This window comes from Emys orbicularis, chromosome 8, assembly GCF_028017835.1.
Source record: "Emys orbicularis isolate rEmyOrb1 chromosome 8, rEmyOrb1.hap1, whole genome shotgun sequence".
Taxonomy (NCBI): Eukaryota; Metazoa; Chordata; order Testudines; family Emydidae; genus Emys; species Emys orbicularis.
This window is the reverse complement of record NC_088690.1, coordinates 90,209,543-90,233,222: the sequence shown is the minus strand read 5'-3', so window position 1 is coordinate 90,233,222 and position 23,680 is coordinate 90,209,543. Positions and strand designations below refer to the sequence as shown.

Sequence of the window (23,680 nt, the reverse complement as noted above, 5' to 3'; positions counted from 1 at the left end):
TTTCCAAAAACTCCATGACTGTTGGAAACCACTGTGTTCTTAAGTTTCATGAGCTAGGCAAAGTAGCATATGCTCCAGTTTGCAATGTAAACCCACGAATCAGTCATGGGAATGAAGGGACAGATCTTCAAAAGTAGCCTGTAATAGGTGCCCAAAGTTTCTCATTTGCTCACAATAAAGCAATTTGCACATGAACATCAGGCAGTCAAACATTACATGCTATTTGTACATGAAAATCAGTTTATGGAGCAATAAAGATTAAGTGTCCCAAAACTAGTGACGTAGCAGTGTAAAGTTTTGAAGTGAGGTGAAACTTAGGGGTACGCAAGAGAAATCAGATTCCTGAAAGGAACACTGCTGATGTGTTAGTTAAACTGCATTAATTAAAGTGTCTTCACTAACACACGAAAAACTCTAGCAACCTCTTTTTTCCCCACATCTAGATAAGGCATTGGTAAGATCATTTCCTAAAAGCCTCTATGTGTCCCTTTGCTCAAATTTCAATCCAGTAAGGAACACTTTTTCAAGCATGTCAGACAGGCATTCTGATTTCAATAGAGCCAGTTCTTAGGAATTACTATAGTTTTATACTGAAGCTACAGAAAATAACTGTACAATTTAGAAACGGTTCTTGAAGGAATTCCAGTGACTCTCAACCTTTCCAGACTACTGTGCTCCTTTCAGGAGTCTGTCTGATTTCTCTTGCGTACCTCTAAGTTTCACCTCACTTCAAAACTACTTGCTTACAAAATCAGACATAAAAATACAAAAGTGTCACTGAAAAAATGCTTAATTTCTCATTTTTACCATATAATTATAAAATAAATTGATTGGAATATAAATATTGTACTTACATTTCAGTGTATAGTATATAGAGCAGTATAAACAAGTCATTGTCCGTATGAAATTTTAGTTTGTACTGACTTTGCTAGTGCTTTTTATGTAGCCTGTTGTAAAACTAGGCACATATCTAGATGAGTTGATGTACACCCTGGAAGATCTCTGCGTACCCCCAGGCGTACATGTACCCCTGGATGAGAACCACTGTTCTAGAGCAAATTCTTTGCTGAAGACATTGTGTTCACTGAAAGTTGGGTCACACTCATTTGTTGGAATATTAACTTTTGTTGGGAAATTACTTAAAATAATGCTGGTTTCCTATGACTAGGCTTCTAAATTGTCTTAACTAATAGTAAAACTAGAGGGAAGAACTCAAGCTTCATTGATCATTAAATGCATTAAACTACAATGAATATTTTTTGCTGAAGATTCTTTCTGCTGTCCTTGGACCAACGTGATGAGAAACATCGAATGGATTCTACATCCACTAAGCTTGGGAGGTAGTAAATATTTCTGGAATGGATTTCTCATACAAAACTCCTGTCAGAGTTCCAAAAATTGGAATCAGATCCTTGGTTCCATCTGATTTGCACACAGTGCAGTCTCTGTGTGCACATAGGTCATATACAGCCCATCCTTGCACACCCCGTATCCTGGTGCAGCCTCTATGTAGGGCCAGTTGCCCTGTGCCACAGCAGCCTAATTGAGAGGGCTGTCATAGTTTATGCTCCAAGCAACTGGTCCCAGGAGGCCAAAACTGGATCAATATTAAATAGGGGTTTCCCAGGTGCACCCCTTGACTCTTCTAAGATGTCAGATGGGAGAGTAAGTGGAGGATCACCTTACACTGGGTAAATCTTCCAGGCCAGATTCATATGGATTTACACCAATGGAGCAGCACAAAGTGACTACACCACAACAGAAAACCTGGCCCATACTGTATCTTCCAGAAGTTTTAATATTCTCATTGCTCCTCAGAAGAGGCATTATGTATGCTTTTTATAACTATTTTACAAAAGGTAACAGAAAATAAGAGGTAGATTCTTTCCTCACTTGCACATATTTTACATTAGTCTAATCCTATTGACTTCAGTGGAATTACTCTTGATTTCTGCTAGTACAAGAAAAATCAAGCCACAGTAGTTCATCCCTGGATGCCTTTTATTTCCTGTGAACATACATATAGAGAAACTAGAGCAGGGGTCGGCAACGTTCGGCACGCGGCTCGCCAGGGTAAGCACTCTGGCGGGCCGGGCCAGTTTTATTTACCTGCTGACGCGGCAGGTTCGGCCGATCGCGGCCCCCAGTGGCCGCGGTTCACCGTCCCGGACCAATGGGGGCGGCGAGAAGCGGCGCGGGTGAGCGATGTGCTGGCCGCGGCTTCCCGCCGCCCCCATTGGTCCGGGACGGCGAACCGCGGCCACTGGGGGCCGCGATCGGCCGAACCTGCCGCGTCAGCAGGTAAATAAACTGGCCCGGCCCGCCAGGGTGCTTACCCTGGCGAGCCGCGTGCCGAACGTTGCCGACCCCTCAACTAGAGCCTTGAACCTGAACACCTTTGAACATTAGGAGAGATTTAGATTTAGACCCTGGCCCAGACAAGTCCTTCTGGTGTTGGTTTCAGGTCAGATTTAAAACTTAAAGTGACTTTTACCTGGGTTCAGACATAGCTGAAGTCTCATGAGAAGGGCTCGTGTGATTCTGGCAACATTGAATCCAAACCCAAGTATTGGCATTGACTTAGCCACAAACTCCAAATCCCATCTACATTGGACCTACAACACAGCTTCCACAGCCCACATTTAGGCAGTGGTGGAGCTTTTAAACCCATTACTTTCTGTAAAATACTTAGTTCTAAGATATGTTAGTTTAAAACTCAGAGGTGATTTGACACATTTATAGAAACAGATAGCAAGTACTTACACAAAACCGTTGAATTTATTGAGATCATTATTTGGCTTTTCACAGACTATGGTATTTTGGAAAAGTTCTGGATCAAATGGAGTATTCTACAAAAGAAAATACATTGGGGATTAAGTCCAACATGTACTTTTAAAAATGTAACAATCAGAACATCTCACGGCAGTCATGACTAGCAACCATATCTATGGTTGCTAGCATGGGAAGCCTTCTGTTGGAAGGGTCATATAACATTAGATCGAATTCAACAATCCCAACAGATCCACGTCACTACTGCAAAATAAAGAACAATGGGCAAGAGCTGCTGAGGGGAAATTCATGGCTTGCAACATACAGACACATCCAGTCTTTTGTCTCCCATTATTGTATAAAATATGAATTCTGACCTTGGATTTGTATCCAGAGCTTTTATTGAACTCAGTGAGCTGTGGATGCATCCAAAGGCAGAAGTTGGCCAAACTTTGCTGCTAGCTTCTCCAATAATCTTGTTTTGATGAGGTATTTACAATAGAACCTTTTTTATGTAAATCAATCCAGGCCTTTTCCTTATGCAAATTAACAAAAAGTAAAACTGACCATACTTAGATTTAACTGAGCATTTTCATCCCATTCAGCATAGTAGACATTTCATTCAATCTTTGGCTTTTCTGGGAGCACTAGCTCCAGTTCTATTGTTTCAACATTTATACAGTACACAAATACCCAGTGACACATGCTCACAACATGATGTGGTGCTGACAACAAACATACAAACAGCAGGAAGTCAAGGGAACAAACTGATTAGTTCATTAAACTCTAACCTCTAACACTACTAGATACCACCACAATCCAAACTGCTTTCCACCAAGCTTACTGAGATCAACATTTTATACATGCAAAAAGCACACATTAGGGCATGTGGTTTGTTTAGGTAACTTGAAGGTAACAAGGTAATAACCAAGCTAAATAATCTGAGTCCAAAGCACATTTAACTCAGAACACAACTGTTACTGAGTTGATAGCTGATGAATTGAGGATGGCCTCCTATTAGTGCAGAATTTTGTGTTGTGTTTAACATTCAGGTTGCTCAATTATAATATAAAAGGTAGGAAATACAAAAGATGTAGTTCATAAGGTATCAGTAACATGGTAACATCACACATATGTAATATTTTCTATTCCTCTTTTTCCTTGTTAAATATGTAGTTCAATACATTTTGGTTTATGTTGTTAAATCAATAAAATAAAATATACAGATTTCAACTATGCTGGGCAGAAAACTTAGTTTCATGAAACATTTTGAAGTTTAAAAATTTGTTTTCATTTTGATGTGAATGAAAATGAGACTTTTTGAAATTTTGTTGTGAAAAGCAGAGAAAAATAAACTCCTTCAAACAGCCAATAACCCTGATACAGAGCAGGGACTTGAACCTAGGTCCCCCATATTTTAAGTGAGTGCCCTAACCACTGGGCTATTGGCTATTCTGGGATGGGTTGATTTCCCTGTTGCACCTCTTACCTTCCATCCTCAAGTCAAGACAACTTCCCAGCAAAATTTTTGTTGAAATCAGTAAGATTCAGTTTTGATGATATAGCATCTTTCAACAACAAAAAGTTTCATCAACCATTTTTCAGTCAGCTCTAGTTTCAACTCTTCTCACTAAGAAGAGCCTCTCCTACTTAATTGTTACAAAGCTTAGAGATAGTTTGAGGTTTATGGAACTATAGACTTGATCTAGCAAAGCACTTAAGCACGTGCATGAGATAAATTCCATGCTATGGGTGAAGAATGTATAGAATTATGGCACCTGACTGCAACCAGTGGTGATGGTGGTTTACCCTCATTTAAAGGATACAACAGGTTCTTCCTGCTTCTTCCCTGTCTGCACCTACATTTAGAGGAGTGAAATCTGAACTGTGAATGGGTGGTATTGATATTCATATTTAAAAAAAATATATAAAAAAATAAACCACATGCAATGAACTAATAATGTTGTTTGGGAAAATGCAGACATTTTCTCCCTTTTTCCATTAAAAATTTGAAGTGTTCAAAATTTCCTAACCCTCTTTATGAACTAATTGTGACAGATATGGCAATTTCCTGCCAATATACTTGAAAAACCATATTGAATGAATGGTAAGTATCTTTGGGGTCCATTGTACTCAATGCAAAGTTTATGTACTATTGTGGGCTGAGACTTTATGTAACCTCTCGGGGTCAGGAAGAAGAGAGATGTGATTTAAGGCCTGGCTGATCAAAGGACTATACTGAATGACATACCAGATGAGAACGGACTTTTGGGACAACACTTGCAAAGTGAATTTCCTGGGAAATGCCTAAGGGGAGGTAAATGCAAGTTCCCCACCTCCAGTTATGCAAAAACCCTCCTTTTTGAAGCTACTCTCTGAGGAGAGGTTCTTTGTTTGCTGATTACCTGTTCCTGGATACTAGACATCAAAGCCACAGCTGTATGAAGAAATGGATGAACTGCCCAGCTGTTTTCTCTGGTTCTAAAATCTGAGACAGTTATGAACTAAATCTGAGACCATTGTGGGTTTTCGAAGGTTGACACCTACCAGAGTCTGAGTTTGGAGTTAGGGTGACCTCTGGTAGGCTTATTAGCATGCGTATAAGTTCTTTTATAGTTGTTAGTGTTTTCTGTGTAGTGCTTTCATCTTAAGAATAAATGTCCTTGCTTAGAAAACGTGGTGTAGTAACTTGTGACTGTTGTCCATTACAACTGTTCATAGCCTTCAGAGAGAAAACAAAGTACAGACACTGGCCTGTTTAGGCAGTCTGGCTTGCTGGGGATGTCACAAAATCTAGGCAGGGGACTCCGCAGCCTGAAAAAATCCCAGTCAGAAGGGACATAGACGTGGGTCTCTGCCCAAGAAAGGTGATGGCTGAGGAGCAAGGAGCTTAGAGTGGGTCCCCTCGAGGGACCACGAGGTGGAAATACAGGTGCAGTTGCCCTGAACTGTGACACTAATGATGATGATCTGTTGTTTCATCAGAGGATCAATTGTGCTGCAAGTAACCTCATGTTTAATGTAATAAAGTAAATATATTCTTTCATTTGCAAAGAGGACTAGCTACAATTTTGGACTGCTGTAATCAATTAAGTAAATAGTCTTAAGAATGCAAACTAACTGTGGGCTGCAAATCTATTCAATGGGAATTTTAATTAGGACAAATTTTTAAACAGTGAAATAAACAGACGAATAAAACTATTAGATTAATAGAAGATTACATTAATTGGAGCATTAGGAGATGAACTGAAACCACAGATCCTCTCACATTGTAAATGGAGTGGAGAATTCAGAACGTGCAGCAGCTAGATAATAGTTACCGCACAATGCAGCTTATTATCCTGTACCTTAATAGCTAGAACAAAAGCTAGTGGGAAGACAAGTTATTTGAAAGAAACAACAGATCAGTGCAATGGGCCATACTGATTTAGGGCCTGATGCTGGGAGGTGCTTATTGCCCTCAACTTCCATTTATCTTCATTGGGAGGTAAGGGTGCTCAGATCCTTGGAGGAGACAGAGCCTCACAGGGTTGAGTCCATACATTTTAAAGACCAGTCATCTGAAAAAATGGAATGTTATTGTTGTTCAAAATAATAGTACGGACTCTGAACCTAAAAAGCACAAAACATAAAACCTACTGAGTAAAATTATTTCTTTGTTCTCTCCCCATCCTTTCACAGAAATGTTCATTTAAGTACAACTCCTCCTAAAAAAAAAAAAAAGACCACAGTTTGCATGTGATCTTATGAGCATTAACTTACTTAGACCCTAAAGATCTCTGAGAAATGCCTTGTATGACAGCCGTAGGAGTCTCCACTGAATTAAATGAGGTGGGTGGAGTGGGGGATGAACTTGCTGCCAGATCTACCTAACTACTGAACTGCTGAAGTGAATTAAAAATGGGATTAAAAAAAAAATGAAACATTTTTTGTGGTACAAATATTTATTTGGAGATTTCTGCAATAGTTGTTCCTATTTTTGTGCTTTATGTGTATTCTCACTTCCTGCTAACTAAAACATTGATGTTTAATTCCAGGAATTATCTACATGTTCTTTATTTTTGCCCTATTCGCAACTATGGTTCCAATGGTACAAATTGTTCCATTCCTCCTGATGTAGCTGATTAAACTTGTTTTGTCTTATCTGACACCTGTCACTAGTATGTTTGAAAAGTCATTCAAGAGTGTGATGAATACAACTCTTCTAATGTCAAACGGTCTCAATTTTAGGATTTCTCAAAAGGTGGAACCAAATGAATAATTCAATCAACTGCTTCTGAGAAAGGAACAATATGAATTATGCAATAATATCAACATCAGATATTTAATTTCTCACTGCCCAACATACAAACTGATGACTAGACAGCCAATCTTCAATTTTATTCAAATTTGTCCTAATAGCCTACACAATAATATATTGTACTTTCAAGAAGGGCCATTCACAAAGTTATTTTCAGTTTACTGTGCACTGGAACTATTTATCCACTAGTTAATATAAGCCAAAGTGTTGTTTAGGAACCTAACCATAAAAACTCATGGGGCATAAGGGTGGCTGGGAATGCGGTGAAAGCTACACCCCAAATCTATGCACAAAGACTGAACTGGAAAGGGTGTAGTGAATTGCATTGCTAGTTCTATGCAGTAGGCAGGTCATCCCTCACCCAACTCTCTTGTTTTTGTCTTGTATCCAATCACAGTCTAAAGGAGATGGAATTCCTTGGACATTTGGAAATGGCCACTGCAGATTCTGCCCAATGGGAAGCAGAATACCACTTGCAACCCAGAAAGTACTGTCATCTGGTCCTACAAACGCAGGAAACACGGTAATATAAGCACTTATTTGTGTCAGATAATATTCATTTATAATCGTGCATGTCTATAGCACACCTACACAAATCTGTTGCTTACCATACTATACATTCATGGCATGCATCTGTGGCTGTATGAGACTGAGCAAGTATTATTCAGCCCTTCAGAACAAGCTTATATTGCATTTCATGACACTAGTTGTCATGGAAACAGAGGCAGAATAGCCTGAATATTGTCACATTTCCAGCAGGCCTACCTGATTAGAGAACCCTTTCACAACTTGTCTTTGTTTAAGATTGGTCTCCCCATCGAGGTTTGCAGTCTCCAAGTGACAGATCCCATTCTGATCGGAAGAGTACAGTAACAGGATATCAGCTGGGATGATCTCGTTACATTGCAGCTGCACAAAGTCTCCCACTTGCACATCTTTCCAGCACGTCTCAACATAGTCACTTTCTTTCCTGTTGTGTTAAAGAAGTGCCACATTTGAATAGCCACATTAGGAGGAAAAGGCTATAACTACTGGTTCTTTACGAAAAGAAAACCGGGTTATTCCATAATTTAGGTTATGGTGCATAGGAAAACAGAGAGCACCAATCTATAGTCTCATAGCATCACTTCTACACACCTAACATTGGAAAGCAAGTTGTGTAACATACACAATAAGATCTTTAACCGAATCCCATTTGAAGTAAAACGATACCAGGGTGATAACTGTCTAAGACACTAGCATCACCCCATGTTATGTTTAGTCTCTTACTAGAAAATATTAAGTCTTTAAGCCTCACAATGGTGGGCACTTTTAAAAATATCGCATTTTAAGACTGAAGCCCAAAAGATGCACTGAATAGAACTTCTGTAGTGAGTTTCAAACATTCCACAGAAAATGCTACATTCCTTGAGGCTGGCAGGCTATTTCTTTGAGGTTTCCCAACACCAAAATAGAGACACTTGAACAAGTCAGACTAACTTCTCAGCTGCAGTTATTTCAGCTCTCCCTGGTTCGTAAAGCTTGACAGGTTACGACAATCCTCAGCCTTAGCCCATATGCATGGTTTCAACATACGCAACAACTGAGAGGTACCACCTTAAAAATAAGTAACATACTGTGATTTTTTTTTTTAAAGGGCAATGAATATCTTAAGGTGAAGGACATCTACAGGTTTTGAATTAGTGAAAACAGAAAAGAATTATAGCTTCGGGACTTAAGGAAAAGGAATATGGTTTGTTTCAAAGTATAATAAATAAGATAAGAACTACAGAACAGACTTTCCCTCCATGGTTCAAGGAACGGCAAGCTTTTTTGAGGGTGACTGCAGACTGCGGCTTTGGGCTTTAACAGATCTGGGGTCGCTGGAACACTCTCTGCTGCCTCAGGCTTCTCTGGCTCTGAAACTCAGCTGCCTGCTTTAGTTCTTATTCCACACAGATTCCCTTTGGATGTGTGAAACTCTCCATTATATCAGATTTTTCCCTGAGGCCCGTCTCCAGGCCCTTTTACCGGACCTATCCCAAGGCCAGTCATGTGTCACAGGAAATAAATGGAAGCAGGAGATGGCTGATTTGGCTGTTGCACTTTGGCCGAGCTGGGTCATAGAGCAAAGTATCTATGGCATATGCAAATATTTCATTAGTGTGCTCTGACACTGGAAACTTTTTAGTCCCCTCATAAAAACAGAGCACACAGGGCAGGAATTAGCTACAACTCTGCTTATTATGTTTGCAACTAAAATAAAGAAATCTAGGGCATGTTTTATATATAGCACATGTGGGGTATGGTCTGACTGAAGAGACGTGACAAAGCCATTTAAAACAGTGTGATTCATTGGCTATAGGTCCAGGGGTCAGCTCTCCCCAGTAAGGAGTGCTTGGACAGGATTCTCCTCAGCAGTGGGCTGGAAAGAGGGATCCTCCCACACAACTACACAGATGCAAATCAGTCCCCTATCCTCATGTCTGCCTCCTGGATACCAGAATCCATGGATTGTCCCCAGCTCCCAGATGATTGAAGTGATCCTGCAACCTTTGCGCTAGTCAAAACAGGAAAGCCAGAGAATCTTCCATTGCAGAAATGTATTAAGTAGTTATCTTTCTGCACAACAGAGGAATCTTCTTCACAGCTGTGGTATATTTGCTATATTTCCACTGCACTCTGCATTACCCAGTCTGTCCTTTCTTTTACCAGATTCATCCCCAGTCTGAATCTCCTCCTGCTTTGCTAGCTTACCACCAAGTTTGTGTTCTTTGCTCGCTCCCCAGGTGTAAACAATTTTCTTGCTCTGGAGTAGCATGTGTATCCTAACACATCACTCAATTTTCATTTAACAATTATATCTTATTTAACCCTTCATTTGAACAGTTTATTCATCAAAGCCTTGACCCCGAGATTATCTGTTTCACACTTCTGAAATGCTCATCATCTGCGTATACAGGCAATAAATACAAGTCACATTCATTTCTCTGCATAATTTCTTCATTTAGCCATGAGTTAGTAATGGGATTCCCCCCCCCATTTCCTACTCCATGCTGCTCAGTTGTCCATCAGCTAGTGTTAGTGGGGAAAATTTATGCAAACTAAAGAATCTTGCAGAGAAAGGTTATTTTTGTAATGTGGTTTGTTGAAGTATCTTATTTCTGAACCTACAATAGGGAAAAATACTAGAATAGATGCCTGCTAAATGATTTAAGTGGTGATTCAACACCCCAGTTTCTCTTCAGTGTTTAATTACCAGAAAGGCTATTCATTGCCTTGTATTCTTCTCCACCTGAAGCGTTATCCCTTAATTAATAACTATGTCTCATTAGGAAGTTTGGAACAGATCTTTTAATTGTGCAGGTGACACTCTTTTCAATGTGGTCATGGGAGCTGAGCTGATGTGCTCACTGAATTCTCTTCCACACTTTCTGATTATCCAGCTCTGCACCCTGACATACAAAATATGGTCATGCACTTTTCTGCTGGGTTCTCTCCCATCTTGGGATATGGGCTTCATTTACCACTCCAGTTACCCCAGAGGAATATTAACAGCTCTGAATTATCAATGCTAAACTAATAATGCAGCAGCACATGACTGAAGCATTCCAGAACACTGTAACTTGATTAAGCATCACATAGGGTGAGATCAAAAGCACTCAGCATTGGCTTAACTCTACTCCTATTGAAATCAAAGGGACTTTTACATTTGACTATAGTGGGAGTAGGGTTAGGCCAATGGCGAGTGCCTTTGAAAAACCCTGCGTTAGACTTGCTGGGGCCCAGGGCAGAAACTACAGAGTGGGCCCGCACCCCGCCTCCCTTACCTGCTCACTCACTGGATTTCTGCAACGTTTCTGAAGTCAAAGCCTGAGCACCACTGTGCAGGGTCCCCTGTGGCATGTGGCCCTCGGCAAATGTCCTGCTTGCTACCCACTAACGCTGGCCTTGAACCCACAAACACAGCCTGTCAGGCATGAACCTAAGAGTTTCTGCAGCTTGATTTATTTTTAAAGTGCTATAGAAAAGGCCACAGAGCCATGCCAGATATTTCATTCTGAGGTTCCTTCCCACCCCCTTTCATCTTCACATAAATGTCTCAGTAGTACTCCACTCAAGGCTCTTCCAGAATTTAACTTTCATTTAACTTTCCGAGCTGCGCTCCAAAAGACGGAATGCAAAGATCTACGAGAAGATCTCTAAAGCCATGGCAGAGAGAGGATACAGCCGGGATGGAACGCAGTGCCGCGTGAAAATCAAGGAGCTGAGACAAGGCTACCAGAAGACCAAAGTGGCAAACGGACGCTCCGGATCCCAGCCACAGACATCCCGTTTCTACGAGGCACTGCATTCCATCCTAGGTGCGGCCGCCACCACTACCCCACCACTGACCGTGGACTCTGAGGATGGGATATTGTCAACGGCCGGTTCCTCGGACATGTTAGCGGATGGGGAAGATGAGGAAGGAGATGAGGAGGACAAGGCAGTCGACAGCGCTTACAACGCTGATTTCCCCGACAGCCAGGATCTCTTCATCACCCTTACAGAGATCCCCTACCAACCGTCCCCAGCCGTTAACCCGGACACAGAATCAGGGGAAGGATCATCCAGTAAGTGTTTTAAACATCTAAACATTTATTTTTAACAGAACAGGAATATTAACAATAACAACAATGGGTTTCTCATGATTAGTGTGCCCTAGGCGCTTAACGTTTCAGTCCTGGGCAGTGCAACTATTGAAAAAAAATCTAACAATGTCCGGTTTTGCATGATTGTTCTGCCCAAGCCGCTCTACTGTTTAGTCCCTGCCAGTGCAGCTACAGTAAAATGCGGTCTATATGTCCGGGGATAGAGCTGAAATCCTCAATGGACATCTCCACGAAGCTCTCCTGGAGGTAATTGGAAAGCCTTTGCATCAGGTTCCTGGGGAGAGCGGCCTTATTGGGTCCTCCGTAATAGCAGACATTTCCGCGCCAGGAGACAAGCAAGTACTCCAGGATCATTGCCCTGCAGAGCATGGCGGCATACGGCCCTGGTCTTTGCAGGCTTTCCCGAAGCATTCTTTGTTTTTCCGTGTCTGAGATCCTCATCAGGGTGATGTCGCTCATGGTGACCTGCTTTGAATTAGGTAGGGGAATGTTAGTATTGGGACTGCTTGCCCGTTCCTTTACAGAACTGTAACCGGCGGTTTACAGCCACGCGGTGGAGGCGGGAGAGGGGCAGCATACAGGGATCTTTCCCTGGGACAGCCGCGAGGGGGTGGGACAGGGGCAGAGCTCATGCTTGCCGGATTGCTGGCAGCAGGGACTGGCATTGCTTTCAACGTGAAAGGAGGCCAGTGCAACTATTAAAGTTTTAAGCAGCCACAAGTCTACGGCTTACCATGTCGGCCTGCTACACAAATTCCGGTGTCCTGCCCCGCTTCTCTGATCTGCACTGCAAGACCCCAGGCACTGAATGCGAAGGCCGAAAATTCGACCTTGTCCTGAGTACGCATGTGATAGGTGCTGTGCATGGTCTTCTTTACAGAGAAAGACTATGTTCTTTGTTCACAACTAAATTTATCTTTCTGAGGAATTCACTCCCTTTTTCCCATTCCCACAGCTGCGACTGTCTCCCAACCCAGCCTGGCATCACACTCCCAGAGGCTAGCGCAGATTAGGCGTAGGAAGAAGAGGACACGGGAGGACATGTTCTCGGAACTTATGGGCTGCTCCCGAGCCCAGGCAGCACAGCAGACCCAGTGGAGGGAGAACTTGTCCCAAATGCACCGATCACACATGGAACGGGAGGAGAGGTGGCGGCAGGAAGACCAGCAGGCGACTCAAACGCTGCTTGGACTAATGAGGGAGCAAACGGACATGCTCCGGTGCCTTTTGGATGTTCTGCAGGAACGGAGGCAGGAGGACAGAGCCCCGCTGCAGTCTATCTGTAACCGCCCTCCCCCGCCACCAAGTCCCATACCCCCCTCACCCAAAGTCCAAAGAAGGAGGGGCGGCAGAGTCCGTGAAAACTCTCACTCCACCCCTGCAGACTGCTCTACTACTAGAAGGCTCTCATTCCCCAAAATTTGACAAGTCCTTTCCTTCCCGCCTCACCCAAGCCCCCGTCCAAGTTTCACCCCCCAGTTTCATGTGTAGTTGCTAATAAAAAATACGTTTCTGTTAATTACTGTTTCCATCATGTTCTTTAGAGGAGAGTCTGTCTGAAGGGGGGGAAGGGGGTTGGTAATTGGACAGAACAGTCACCTTTACCAGGGTACACAGGCGGGGGCAGGTTCAGCAGCAGGGCACACACACATTGCAGTCACTAGTTACCCTGGTCATTCTGGGAGGTGGTTTTAGTGTTCTGTGAGGGGTGGGGGGTGCTCTGTGACTTTGTGGCGGGGGAGGGCAGTTAGAGATCTTATGCAGCGGTCCTTATCCTGGATCACAGAGCCACGCAGCAGGGGATCTGTAACCGTCCTCCCCCTGCCACAAAGTCACATAGCCCCCCCACACACAGAGTCCCGAACAGGAGGGGTGGCAGGGTCCGTTGAAACCACCAGTCCACCACTGCGGAGCCTGTCATTCCTGGAGTTTGGAAGCGTCATTTGCATCACTACACTACACCCGCTCCCCACCACAGTCTGCGTCCCAGGTTCAACACTTTCCCACAAAAACAGTAATAAAGAAAACGGTGTTCATTAACAAAATTCAAGTGATTTTATTTTTAAACGTGTGTTGGAAGGGGGGTAACGGGGTATGTAACTGGAGAGGATACTGAACATTTAGTGGGTAAAGAAACGGGGGCAGGTTCAGCTTCTCTGTACACAAACTGAAAAGTCACTGGTTACCCTGCTCACTCAGGAACCTAGCTTTCAAAGCCTCCCGGATGCACAGCGCGTCCCGCTGGGCTCTTCTAATCGCCCGGCTGTCTGGCTGGGCGTAATCAGAAGCCAGGCTACTTGCCTCAACCTCCCACCCCGCCATAAAGGTCTCCCCCTTGCTCTCACAGAGATTGTGGAGCACACAGCAAGCTGCAATAACAATGGGGATATTGGTTTCGCTGAGATCACAGCGAGTCAGTAAGCTTCTCCATCTCCCCTTGAGACGGCCAAAAGCACACTCCACCACCATTCTGCACTTGCTCAGCCGGTAGTTGAAGAGTTCTTTTTCAGTGTCCAGGGCGCCAGTATAGGGCTTCATGAGCCAGGGCATTAGCGGGTAGGCTGGGTCCCCGAGGATGACTGTAGGCATCTCCACATCCCCAAGAGTTATTTTGTGGTCCGGGAAGTAAATACCTTCCTGCAGCCGTCTAAACAGACCTGAGTTCCTGAAAACACAAGCGTCATGAACCTTGCCCGGCCATCCGACGTTGATGTTTGTAAAACGTCCCCTATGGTCCACCAGTGCTTGCAGCACCATTGAAAAGTAGCCCTTTCGGTTGATGTACTGGCTGGCCTGGTGGTCCGGTCCCAGGATAGGGATGTGAGTTCCATCTATAGCCCCACCGCAGTTTGGGAATCCCATCGCGGCGAAGCCATCTATGATGGCCTGCGCGTTTCCCAGGGTCACTACCTTTGAGAGCAGTACCTCAACGATTGCGTTGGCCACTTGCATCACAACAACCCCCACGGTAGATTTGCCCACGCCAAAGTGGTTCGTGACTGACCGGTAGCTGTCTGGCGTTGCAAGCTTCCAGAGGACTATGGCCACTCGCTTCTGGACAGTCAGGGCTGCTCGCATCCGGGTGTCATTGCGCTTCAGGGCAGGGGACAGCAACTCACAAAGTTCAAGGAAAGTCCCCTTCCGCATGCGAAAGTTTCGCAGCCACTGGGATTCATCCCAGACCTGCAGCACTATGCGGTCCCACCAGTCCGTGCTTGTTTCCCGGGCCCAGAATCGCCGTTCCACAACATCCACATGACCCATTGCCACCGTGATGTCCTCGGCGCTGGGTCCCGTGCTTTCTGACAGGTCTGTGCTACTCTCAGACTTCAGGCCCTCACCGCGGTGCCGTAGCCTCCTCGCCTGATTTATCTGCATCTGCCTCTGGGAAAGGTGGATGATAAGCTGCGAGGCGTTGACAACGGCCACAATTGCAGCGATGGTCGCAGCGGGCTCCATGCTCGCAGTGCTGTGGCGTCTGCGCTGTCACTGACCAGAAAAGTGCGCGAACTGATTTCCCGCCGGCGCTTTCAGGGAGGGAGGGAGGGCGGGAGTGACGGTTGGATGACGACAGTTACCCAAAACCACCCTCAACACATTTTTTTCCCGAGAAGGCATTGGGGGCTCGACCCAGAATTCCAATGGGCAGCGGGGACTGCGGGAACTGTGGGATAGCTGCCCCGTTAGTGTGGACTTCCAATGTCGACGCTTGCCCCGTTAGTGTGGACTCACAAAGTTGAATTACTGTCCTTAGTGTGGACACACACGTTCGACTTTGCAATATCGATTCCACATATTCGATTTAAGTAAAATCGAACTACTCTCGTAGTGTAGACATACCCTAAGAGAAGAATTGGTGTCTACACCAGACTTGGAGTCAGGACTCCTAGGATTCTATTCTATAGCTTTACTAGGTCTTATCTCTAATTAGATGATCTCTCAAGTTCCCTTCCAGACCTACATTTCTTGGCTTCTATGACACCCAAGTTTTAAAATCAGCCTATTCCCATAACTTTTGCTTACTCCCCGTAACACTCTACTCAATTCAACCATGATTTTAACAGCCAGCATGTCTCATGAACCCCAAGAGCTAGAAATAAATGTTTTACATAATCTGAAAAAATCTGACTCCCAGGAGTTCAGACAGGGTAAAGTACTGCCTCTAATACTCTTGACCTACTCAAAATTAGGTCAGAATTGAAGTGAGAGGGGGGAAATGCAATAACAATTGGAAATACGTGATTGTAATGTCTAATATCTCTCAAGCTATCAGGGCTAGTAGTGAATCCTACATCTGACTAGCGATAAGCATTAATTTATAGCTCTGAGCAGTCACGAACTCTCAGGGCATAATAAAAAAAAGCATGTCCCGGATGTTGAACCAATATAAAGTTTGCTCCACCTACAACACACATAATTACTACTGATTTTTGTGAATATGAAGATTTATTGTCTCAGAAGATAAATAACTCTGCAGCTCAATAAACCTGATTACGTATTGAAAGATAACACTTTATATATTATCTACCTCTTGGTGTTTAAATACTTGTATCTAAAAAGGTAGAACATAACATACTGCTACCCAGAAACCTCTTGATGCCAACACATACCATTTTCTGGTAACATTTTTTAATGCAATACAATTGTGAATCATTTCCTCATTGCATCCACTCCACATTATTACTTAAAAACCTACCCTGTAATTAGGGTGACCAGATCACCCAAGTAAAATATCGGGATGCAGGGGGGGGGGAGGGAGAGTGTGGCGGGAGGGGGCAGGGCAACCCCCCCCCCTTCCTCCACAAGCCCTGGAGGGAGGCCCGGGAGACGCAGGGGAAGTGCGGGGCCGGGGTGAGTGAGAGTCCGGCCTGGCCCCGAGTGCAGGCAGGACTCAGTCGGGCGGTAGGGAGAGTAGGGGGGCGGCCCGCGGGGCCAGGCTGCGGCGGTTCTCCCCCCCGGGCAGCGGGACTCGGGAGCAGCCGCTGCTGCAGCTCCCACTGCCGCGGGGGGAGGAAGCGGCCGATGGCCAAGCTCGGCAGCTGCAGCTCTGGTACCCAGGCCCGAACCCCCCGAACCCGGGCCTGCTGCGGGGACCCAGCAGTGCGCACGCTGCGGCCAGCCCCTGGCCAGTTGCGTCTGGGCTGCTGCCCAGCTGGTGCTATCCCGCAGCGGCCCCGTGGCGGAGGCATCGGCAGCCCAGCCCCGTTCGTTCCCCTGCAGGACCCGAGTGGGACGGGGGGCTGGGGCCTGCTGCCCCCACTCCGGGGCCGCCGCGGGATAGCACCAGCTGGGCAGCAGCCCAGACGCAACTGGCCAGGGGCTGGGCGCAGCGTGCGCACTGCTGGGTCCCCGCAGCAGGTCCGGGTTCGGGGGGTTCGGGCCCGGGTGCCAGAGCTGCAGCTGCCGAGCTTGGCCATCGGCCGCTTCCTCCCCCCGCGGCAGTGGGAGCTGCAGCAGCGGCTGCTCCCGAGTCCCGCTGCCCAGGGGGGGGAGAACAGCCGCCGCCTGGCCCCGCGGGCCGCCCCCCTACTCTCCCTACCGCCCGACTGAGTCCTGTCTGCACTTGGGGCCAGGCTGGACTCTCACTCACCCCGGCCCCGCGCTTCCCCTGTGTCTCCTGGGCCTCCCTCCACAAGCGCTGGAGGGAGGAGGAATGGCGAGCCTGGGGAAGAGGCGGGGATTCGGGGAGGGAGCCAATGGGGGAAGGAAGGGGCGGAGTCGGGGCGGGGGGGGGGGGCGAGCACTTCCGGGCTCTGGCGTATTTGCTTGTTTGTCCAGTGTCCCGACCTAACGTTGGTCGGGACGCAGGACAAACAAGGAAATATGGGGACAGTCCCGATAAAATCGGGACGTCTGGTCACCCTACCTGTAAGAATCTTCACAAACCCCTCTCAGTGAATATACTGGATGTGAAATGTGTTTAAATATTGCTAAATATTTATAGCAATAATAGTTAATTCTTATATCTTCCCTCATTTCTTCTTTTGTCCCCTTCTACTCCTATGCTCCACACACACTTCTGCTTTTTGTATCCTTCACCCATTTCTGACTTTGTGCCTTCTTTCATGCCTTCCTGCATGCCCAGAAAAACTTCTCAACTAATAGATGTCAAGCTCTTTTCCCACCCTCAAAGAAAAAAAAATACTTTCAACTTCCCTGAAAACTTCCAATTCACCCACCACCTTCTCAATACCTTTGAATAGGAAGGAAACATTAGAGAGGACTTGCATCTGAAGAAGTGAGGTTCTTACCCACGAAAGCTTATGCTCCCAATACTTCTGTTAGTCTTAAAGGTGCCACAGGACCCTCTGTTGCTTTTTATTAGAGAGGATGTGGTAGTTGTTTAGGTTACTTTTATTATTATTTATCATGTTTATTACACCCGTGCCTTGAGGCCAGCTGAAAACGGGGCCCCACTGTGCTAGGCATTGCACAAATATAGAAGAAGAGACATCTCTCATGCTCCCATGAACTTACACTCTAAATAGACAAGACAGACAAAAGGAGGGGGAAAGGGATAGAACATATAAACAAAGCAAACAATGCAATGGTGGCAAATGTCATGTCAGTTCTGTAATTTTTTTTTGTTATTTAAAATCATTTCAGTGGGGCTTCGTTGGGGTGTGTGAGAAGGAGATTAGTTAGCTGGAAAGACAAAGAAAGAGAGGAGGCTTTGAGCAGGGGGTTGGACTAGATGATCTCCTGAGGTCCCTTCCAACCCTAATAATCTATGATTCTATGATTCTATGATTCTAAGTTTGGTACAAGAAGCGAAACAGCACAGGGGAGAGGAGGTTCAGAGTGAAAACTGCAGGTATCAGTTTGATGAGATCATCAGTGTCCACGGGTCCTTGCTCAAACTACTTTCTGCTGATGCTTTTCTGGATTCAGTCACTGGGATAGAAACTGCAGGGAAGAGTCAGCCAAAGGCCACATGGCTTGGGGAGGGGGGGGATGCAGCATAGGTCCTAGTGTCCCCTAGTGTCTTTCAGTTGTCTCTTTTGCTTAGTTCTGGATCCAAGGGATCTTTGGGTGGGCAGGAAGAGGGGTTGGGTGCTCTGCTCGGGCCCTATTTTGCTCCCCAGATGCCCTGTGCATCAGTACCATCTTAAACTGCTTTCTGAAGCTGCTGTGCTGACTTCAATGCTGCATGAAGTGCTGTTTTCTTGAGCAACATTTATTTTTCAAAGATTATGAGGCACTGACAGTCTGGTAAGCAGTTGTCTCAGGGATTCCCCATTCACTACAAGGGGAAGGGGTCCATTTTGTATGTGGCAGTACAGATTTTCCCTGGCACTTTTAGAACCTTTGCTTGTGACAAATTCTTTTGTGATCACTCATTTCTTCCCTGGCTCCATCTCTTCAGAGTTGGAAAGTCTATCTCAAATTTGGCTAATCTAATTACATAGACCCAAATACTAGTCACATTTAATGAGCTCTGGTATGAGTTGATCAGAGGGCTCTAGAACTGATACATAAATCAAGATTTTGCAAATGCCCTATTGCAAAGAAGAGCTCTCACCATCCCACATAGGTAGGGCATAAGTTTGCACTTGAACCCTGAACAAGTCTCATGCCACCAACACTGTAGTTTTCTGCTCTTATGCTTTATCTGGTATAGCACACTGGTGAACAGAGGTGATTTAATGGGGTGATGTAAAGGGCATTTATAAAACATGTTGTTGATTGTGGACAAGTTATTTAGTGTGATACCAGCTCAGCAATCCACTGGTCCCACAGATGGACGCTGCTCTGCCAGTATCCTGGGTGTAAAGCCAAGGTCTAGACTACATATTCCTGGCCAAACGAGTGGGCCTGGAGATCACATGGGGAGAATATCATGGCAGTCAGGAGGACTATAAACTGCCTTTATAAACAGCTGACTCACTTCTTAAAGGCTTGTGTCTGTAAGGCACTGGCCGACAATGGAGGTATGCAGAGCTGCACTGCCCCAACAAGACCTCCTGGAGGCATTGTGTTTCCAGGAGCACCTGGGGATCATGCCCACTGCTGCCTTCCTAGCAGGGTGTGGTATGTGCCCCATCCACAGTTGGCTAGTCAGGGTAGAGGCGGAATGGGGCTATGAGTACACTTCCCCCCCCCACTCCCTTTGGGGTGGGTAATGGAACTAGCAGCACTAGTCAGGGAACAGTCCTTGAGCCCATGCAAGCCAGAGACATGCAACTGTGGCTAGATCATGCACAGGGAGCAACTCCTTACACCCTCATTCTCTGCACCCCTATGCACATCCACATAGGGGCCTGACAGAATCTGGCCCTACATGTTAATTCTGTTAGCACAGCTGTTCTCAGAAATCTGTCCCATCTGTGAAGCTGGTTGCTAAGAAATATTTTCTTGCTTACAGAGCCCTGCAACAATGAGCTGAAAGCCCACACCCTAAGAAGTCAATTCTATTTTAAGTTAAGCTGATGTTCAATGTTATTTATATATTAAAAAAAATAAAAAGGTTTCATCCCAGCAACTCTGACAAATTGCTGCTTAAAAAATATTTAAGCAGCTGAGCATTAAATGCTTCACAAAAGTGGGGATGGGTATTAATAGGACACAAATGCTGAGTGACCGTTAACACTAACAGCGTTTAACACCTTCCTGGTAAAACTTTAGAATCTGTTTGTACAAATCATAAAAACAAAAGGACAGAGGCAGCCGATAGTAAGCAGATGACGTGTCATAACCTTTACGAGACATACTTGGGCACAGTGCTAGAGACTGCTGCAATGCAGTCCTGTCGTTCTCTCTCCCCACCTCTTGTTTAATTCCAATATCTACCAAACTCTTTCTTTCCATTCATCTTGCTCACAAAGATCTTTGGAAAAGCCCGGCCCAATTACCGGACATCTAGAAGGGACCAAAGAGTCCATCTAAACAAAAATAGCCTATTGAAAGAATGAACTTGAATTTCAGTGAAACATACACAAAATTACAGGAAAGTTGTCTGAATAATAAAATTGTTGAGAGAGTAAACTGTCAGAAAGAGCTGGGGATTATAGCCTGATTAAAGCATTTATGATGCATAATGCCTTTCATCTTCAAGGAGCTTCAGAAACTTTAATTTTACTACTATTTAACTCATTTTACGGAGGGGAAACTGAGGCAGGAATGCCAAATGATCTGCTCAAGGTCCCAAGGAGAGTCATTTTCAGAGCTGGGATTAGAATTCAGGAGTTCCCAGCTTCCAGGTCTGTTTTCTCACCACTAGACTCTTCCTCCCTTCATAGAGAATTAGAGCTGTCAAATGAACATATTTGCTTTGTATCAAAAGACTACATTTCCCAAATTTTTTTTACAGCACTACCTGTTATACAGTTGTTGCAGTGAAATTAACAAGTTTCTTCAGTACAAAGCATCAGGTATGTTTGAATACGTTGTAGTGCCTTCTCTATGGATACAAGGCAGGAAGGAGCTCTTTACATGCAACCCCTCCTGCCCCCCCCTCCCCCCAGCTATCAGCTTTGAAACCACATAAGACCTTTCAAATGAAGCAGTTTCCTCTTAGTGATTCACGTACACAGGGAGCAATGTCTATTTGCTATTCATGGATTTAAGTGCATAGCCCAATCCCAAGCTCCCATTGCTAAATCAACAAAGTGACTTTGCAAATCTAGGCAGTTCTGGCAATGAACAAATACAAAGCGAACAATTATGCAATTAAAAAAAAACAACATGAGGTGATTTCTGATAGGTGGGGAACTTGAAACCTGAACTACTGCTTCCAGTAAGCAGTGTCAGGACATTGGAATCAGGAAAAGCAGCACCCAATTAAATAAATAAGAAAAGATGAGAGATGTTAGTGTAGAGTCTCTGCTCAGAGAGAGAGTTGAGGGGGTGGGGTACAGGAAGAACAGGAGTCTGTAGGCAAAAAAAGTTGAACAAATAAAAAACAGGGCCTGGATCTTTCAAAATTAGGGGTTTTCAATAGAGTCATTCTTGCTCCCACCTCCAGCTGATGGGCCTGCATATCTCATGCTTAGGATAATCATTTTCTCTTCCTCCCAAGTTGTCCCAAGGCCCACCCAACAGTCAGCCAACAGCAATCAGTTGTGCCCTGGGCCACTGTTACTGTCTGCTGCTCTGACCTCTTTCCTACTGACGCATCCATTGGCATGGATCAAAGGTCCTTTCTGAATCTGTATCTGAGAAGAAAGACTCATAAAAAATGGAGTGGCTGCAAATTGTTGGATATGGGGACATGAATAAATGATTTGCATTGTGTCAACAATGTTCTCACAGTTTATTTCTTGGACTCAAACAAGACTGGGATTTCCAAACCAAGACTGGGATAGGGAGGAAGTTGAAAGGGCGCAAATGGGTATTAAGAAAAAATAACATTAATCTGTCCAAGTGGAGACAAATCAAAGCTAGCCACTCTGGAGCACTGTAATAGCAAGACTTTACCTCGAGGGTGCCTCTGTGCGCCTCAATGGGGCATTGTAAGGGTCATCGCCTCTAGTGTCCCCTCTTGATCACCTCCACCCGCTGGCCAGGTCAAATTTACATTCAGTCCCCTTTCAGGGTAACAAAGGTCCAACTTTAAGTTGACAAACAACCACACTAGTAATTCTCATGCTTCTCTTGGGCTACTCAGAAGTTCTCTGCTTTTGCCCCTATTCCTGAGCCCTGCAGAGCTTTTTCTCTGTGCTTCTTCCAATCAGAAGTTTCCTCCACTGCCTCCATTCCCTGGGGACTCTGGCCAATTCCATTAGAGATCTCCCTGTTCCTTACAGGCCCTATTACAGAGTCCTTTCCCACGGAACCTGACCCACGTTCTGTGGGTCTCCTCCAGCCTGACTTTCCCAGGTCATTCCCTGACAAGGTAACTTCTCTTGCTCCAGTCTCCTGGGTCTCTTCCTTAGCAGGAGTTCACAGCTGTGTTTAAGTACTCTTCTCCCTGATCCCCTGCAACTGAAGACAGTCATAATTAAGACTCCATCGCATTCAGCTGGTGGATTGCTGTCTGGTCACAGGCAAGGCTGAGCCTGGCTTGCCTTAAAGGGCCAGCCAGCCAGCCACGGGCAAAAACAAGAGGATTTATCTGTGACTCCTTCTGAAATAGTCATGTAGTCAATTCCCTGAAAGGAAGAGTCCTCAACTATTCATCATTCGCAATTTCCAAACCATGTGTATTTTGCTTCCCAAAGTCAGCTGCTTTTTTTCCTCCTGTGACCGCGTCACCCTTGAATCCTTCATTCCTCCACCCCAGAATCTTTTGCAATGTTTTAAAAAAACCGTTCCCCCAGCAAAATGCTCCACAGTACACGTTTTTAAACATTTACAGTGCCACATTTGGACCAAAGAAGACATTTCCATTTATCACACATACATTTGATAACATTCCACATTTTAAAACTATATCAAGAAGCATCATCTATAGCTTCTGATTGAAATTTTAATCAAGTCTACATTCGTCAATGCTATATATTCAGTAAACAGAATTACTGCAGTTATTTATTCTTCGTAGGTTATCTTTGCAACCAGAGAGGCTAGAAAAAAAATTCAACAAAAGAACAGTTCAGCAAGAAAGTAGCTAGGTCCCCATGCTGCTTCATTCATTGGTACTCTCACAACATTGTCACCAGGGTGTCAATTAGAGTTGCATGTAAGTGATTTTTGTGAGGCCGACACATATCTGTTTGGAATGAAGAGACCTACTTGTTTCGCAGAGGTCAATTCTGTACCAATCTTTCATTCACTACATTTTAGACTGGATTCAAACCTGTGACCTAGAGGTGAAAGTTCTGTACATCATTTGCAGATTGTGCAGTCAGACAAGTCCTAATTTGCGAAGAGATATGTATGTTCCTTGTAATTGGAAACTCTTAGGATTGGCCTTGAATGATAAGATAGCAAGGTAACAATGAACATCCTTGATATTGCAATGACATGCAATTTTCTAGAAGGTAACAAAGTATGCAGTTAAAATAATCCTACTTTCTGGGGATTGAATGATCCTTAATGCCAC

The 23,680-nt window shown here is 44.7% G+C and overlaps 1 protein-coding gene across 1 annotated transcript in view; it reads right to left on the bottom strand.

Annotated features, from left to right (window-relative positions):
- The window catches only part of ATP10B (ATPase phospholipid transporting 10B (putative)), a 77,892-nt gene that overhangs the window by 45,657 nt on the left and 8,555 nt on the right, over nucleotides 1–23,680 (bottom strand). The window contains exons 3-4 of the mRNA XM_065409985.1: nucleotides 7,835–8,039; nucleotides 2,764–2,849 (exon numbers count right to left, since the gene is read on the bottom strand). Coding sequence (XP_065266057.1) covers nucleotides 2,764–2,849; nucleotides 7,835–8,039 — 291 coding nt within the window. The remainder of the gene's footprint in view (nucleotides 1–2,763; nucleotides 2,850–7,834; nucleotides 8,040–23,680) is intronic.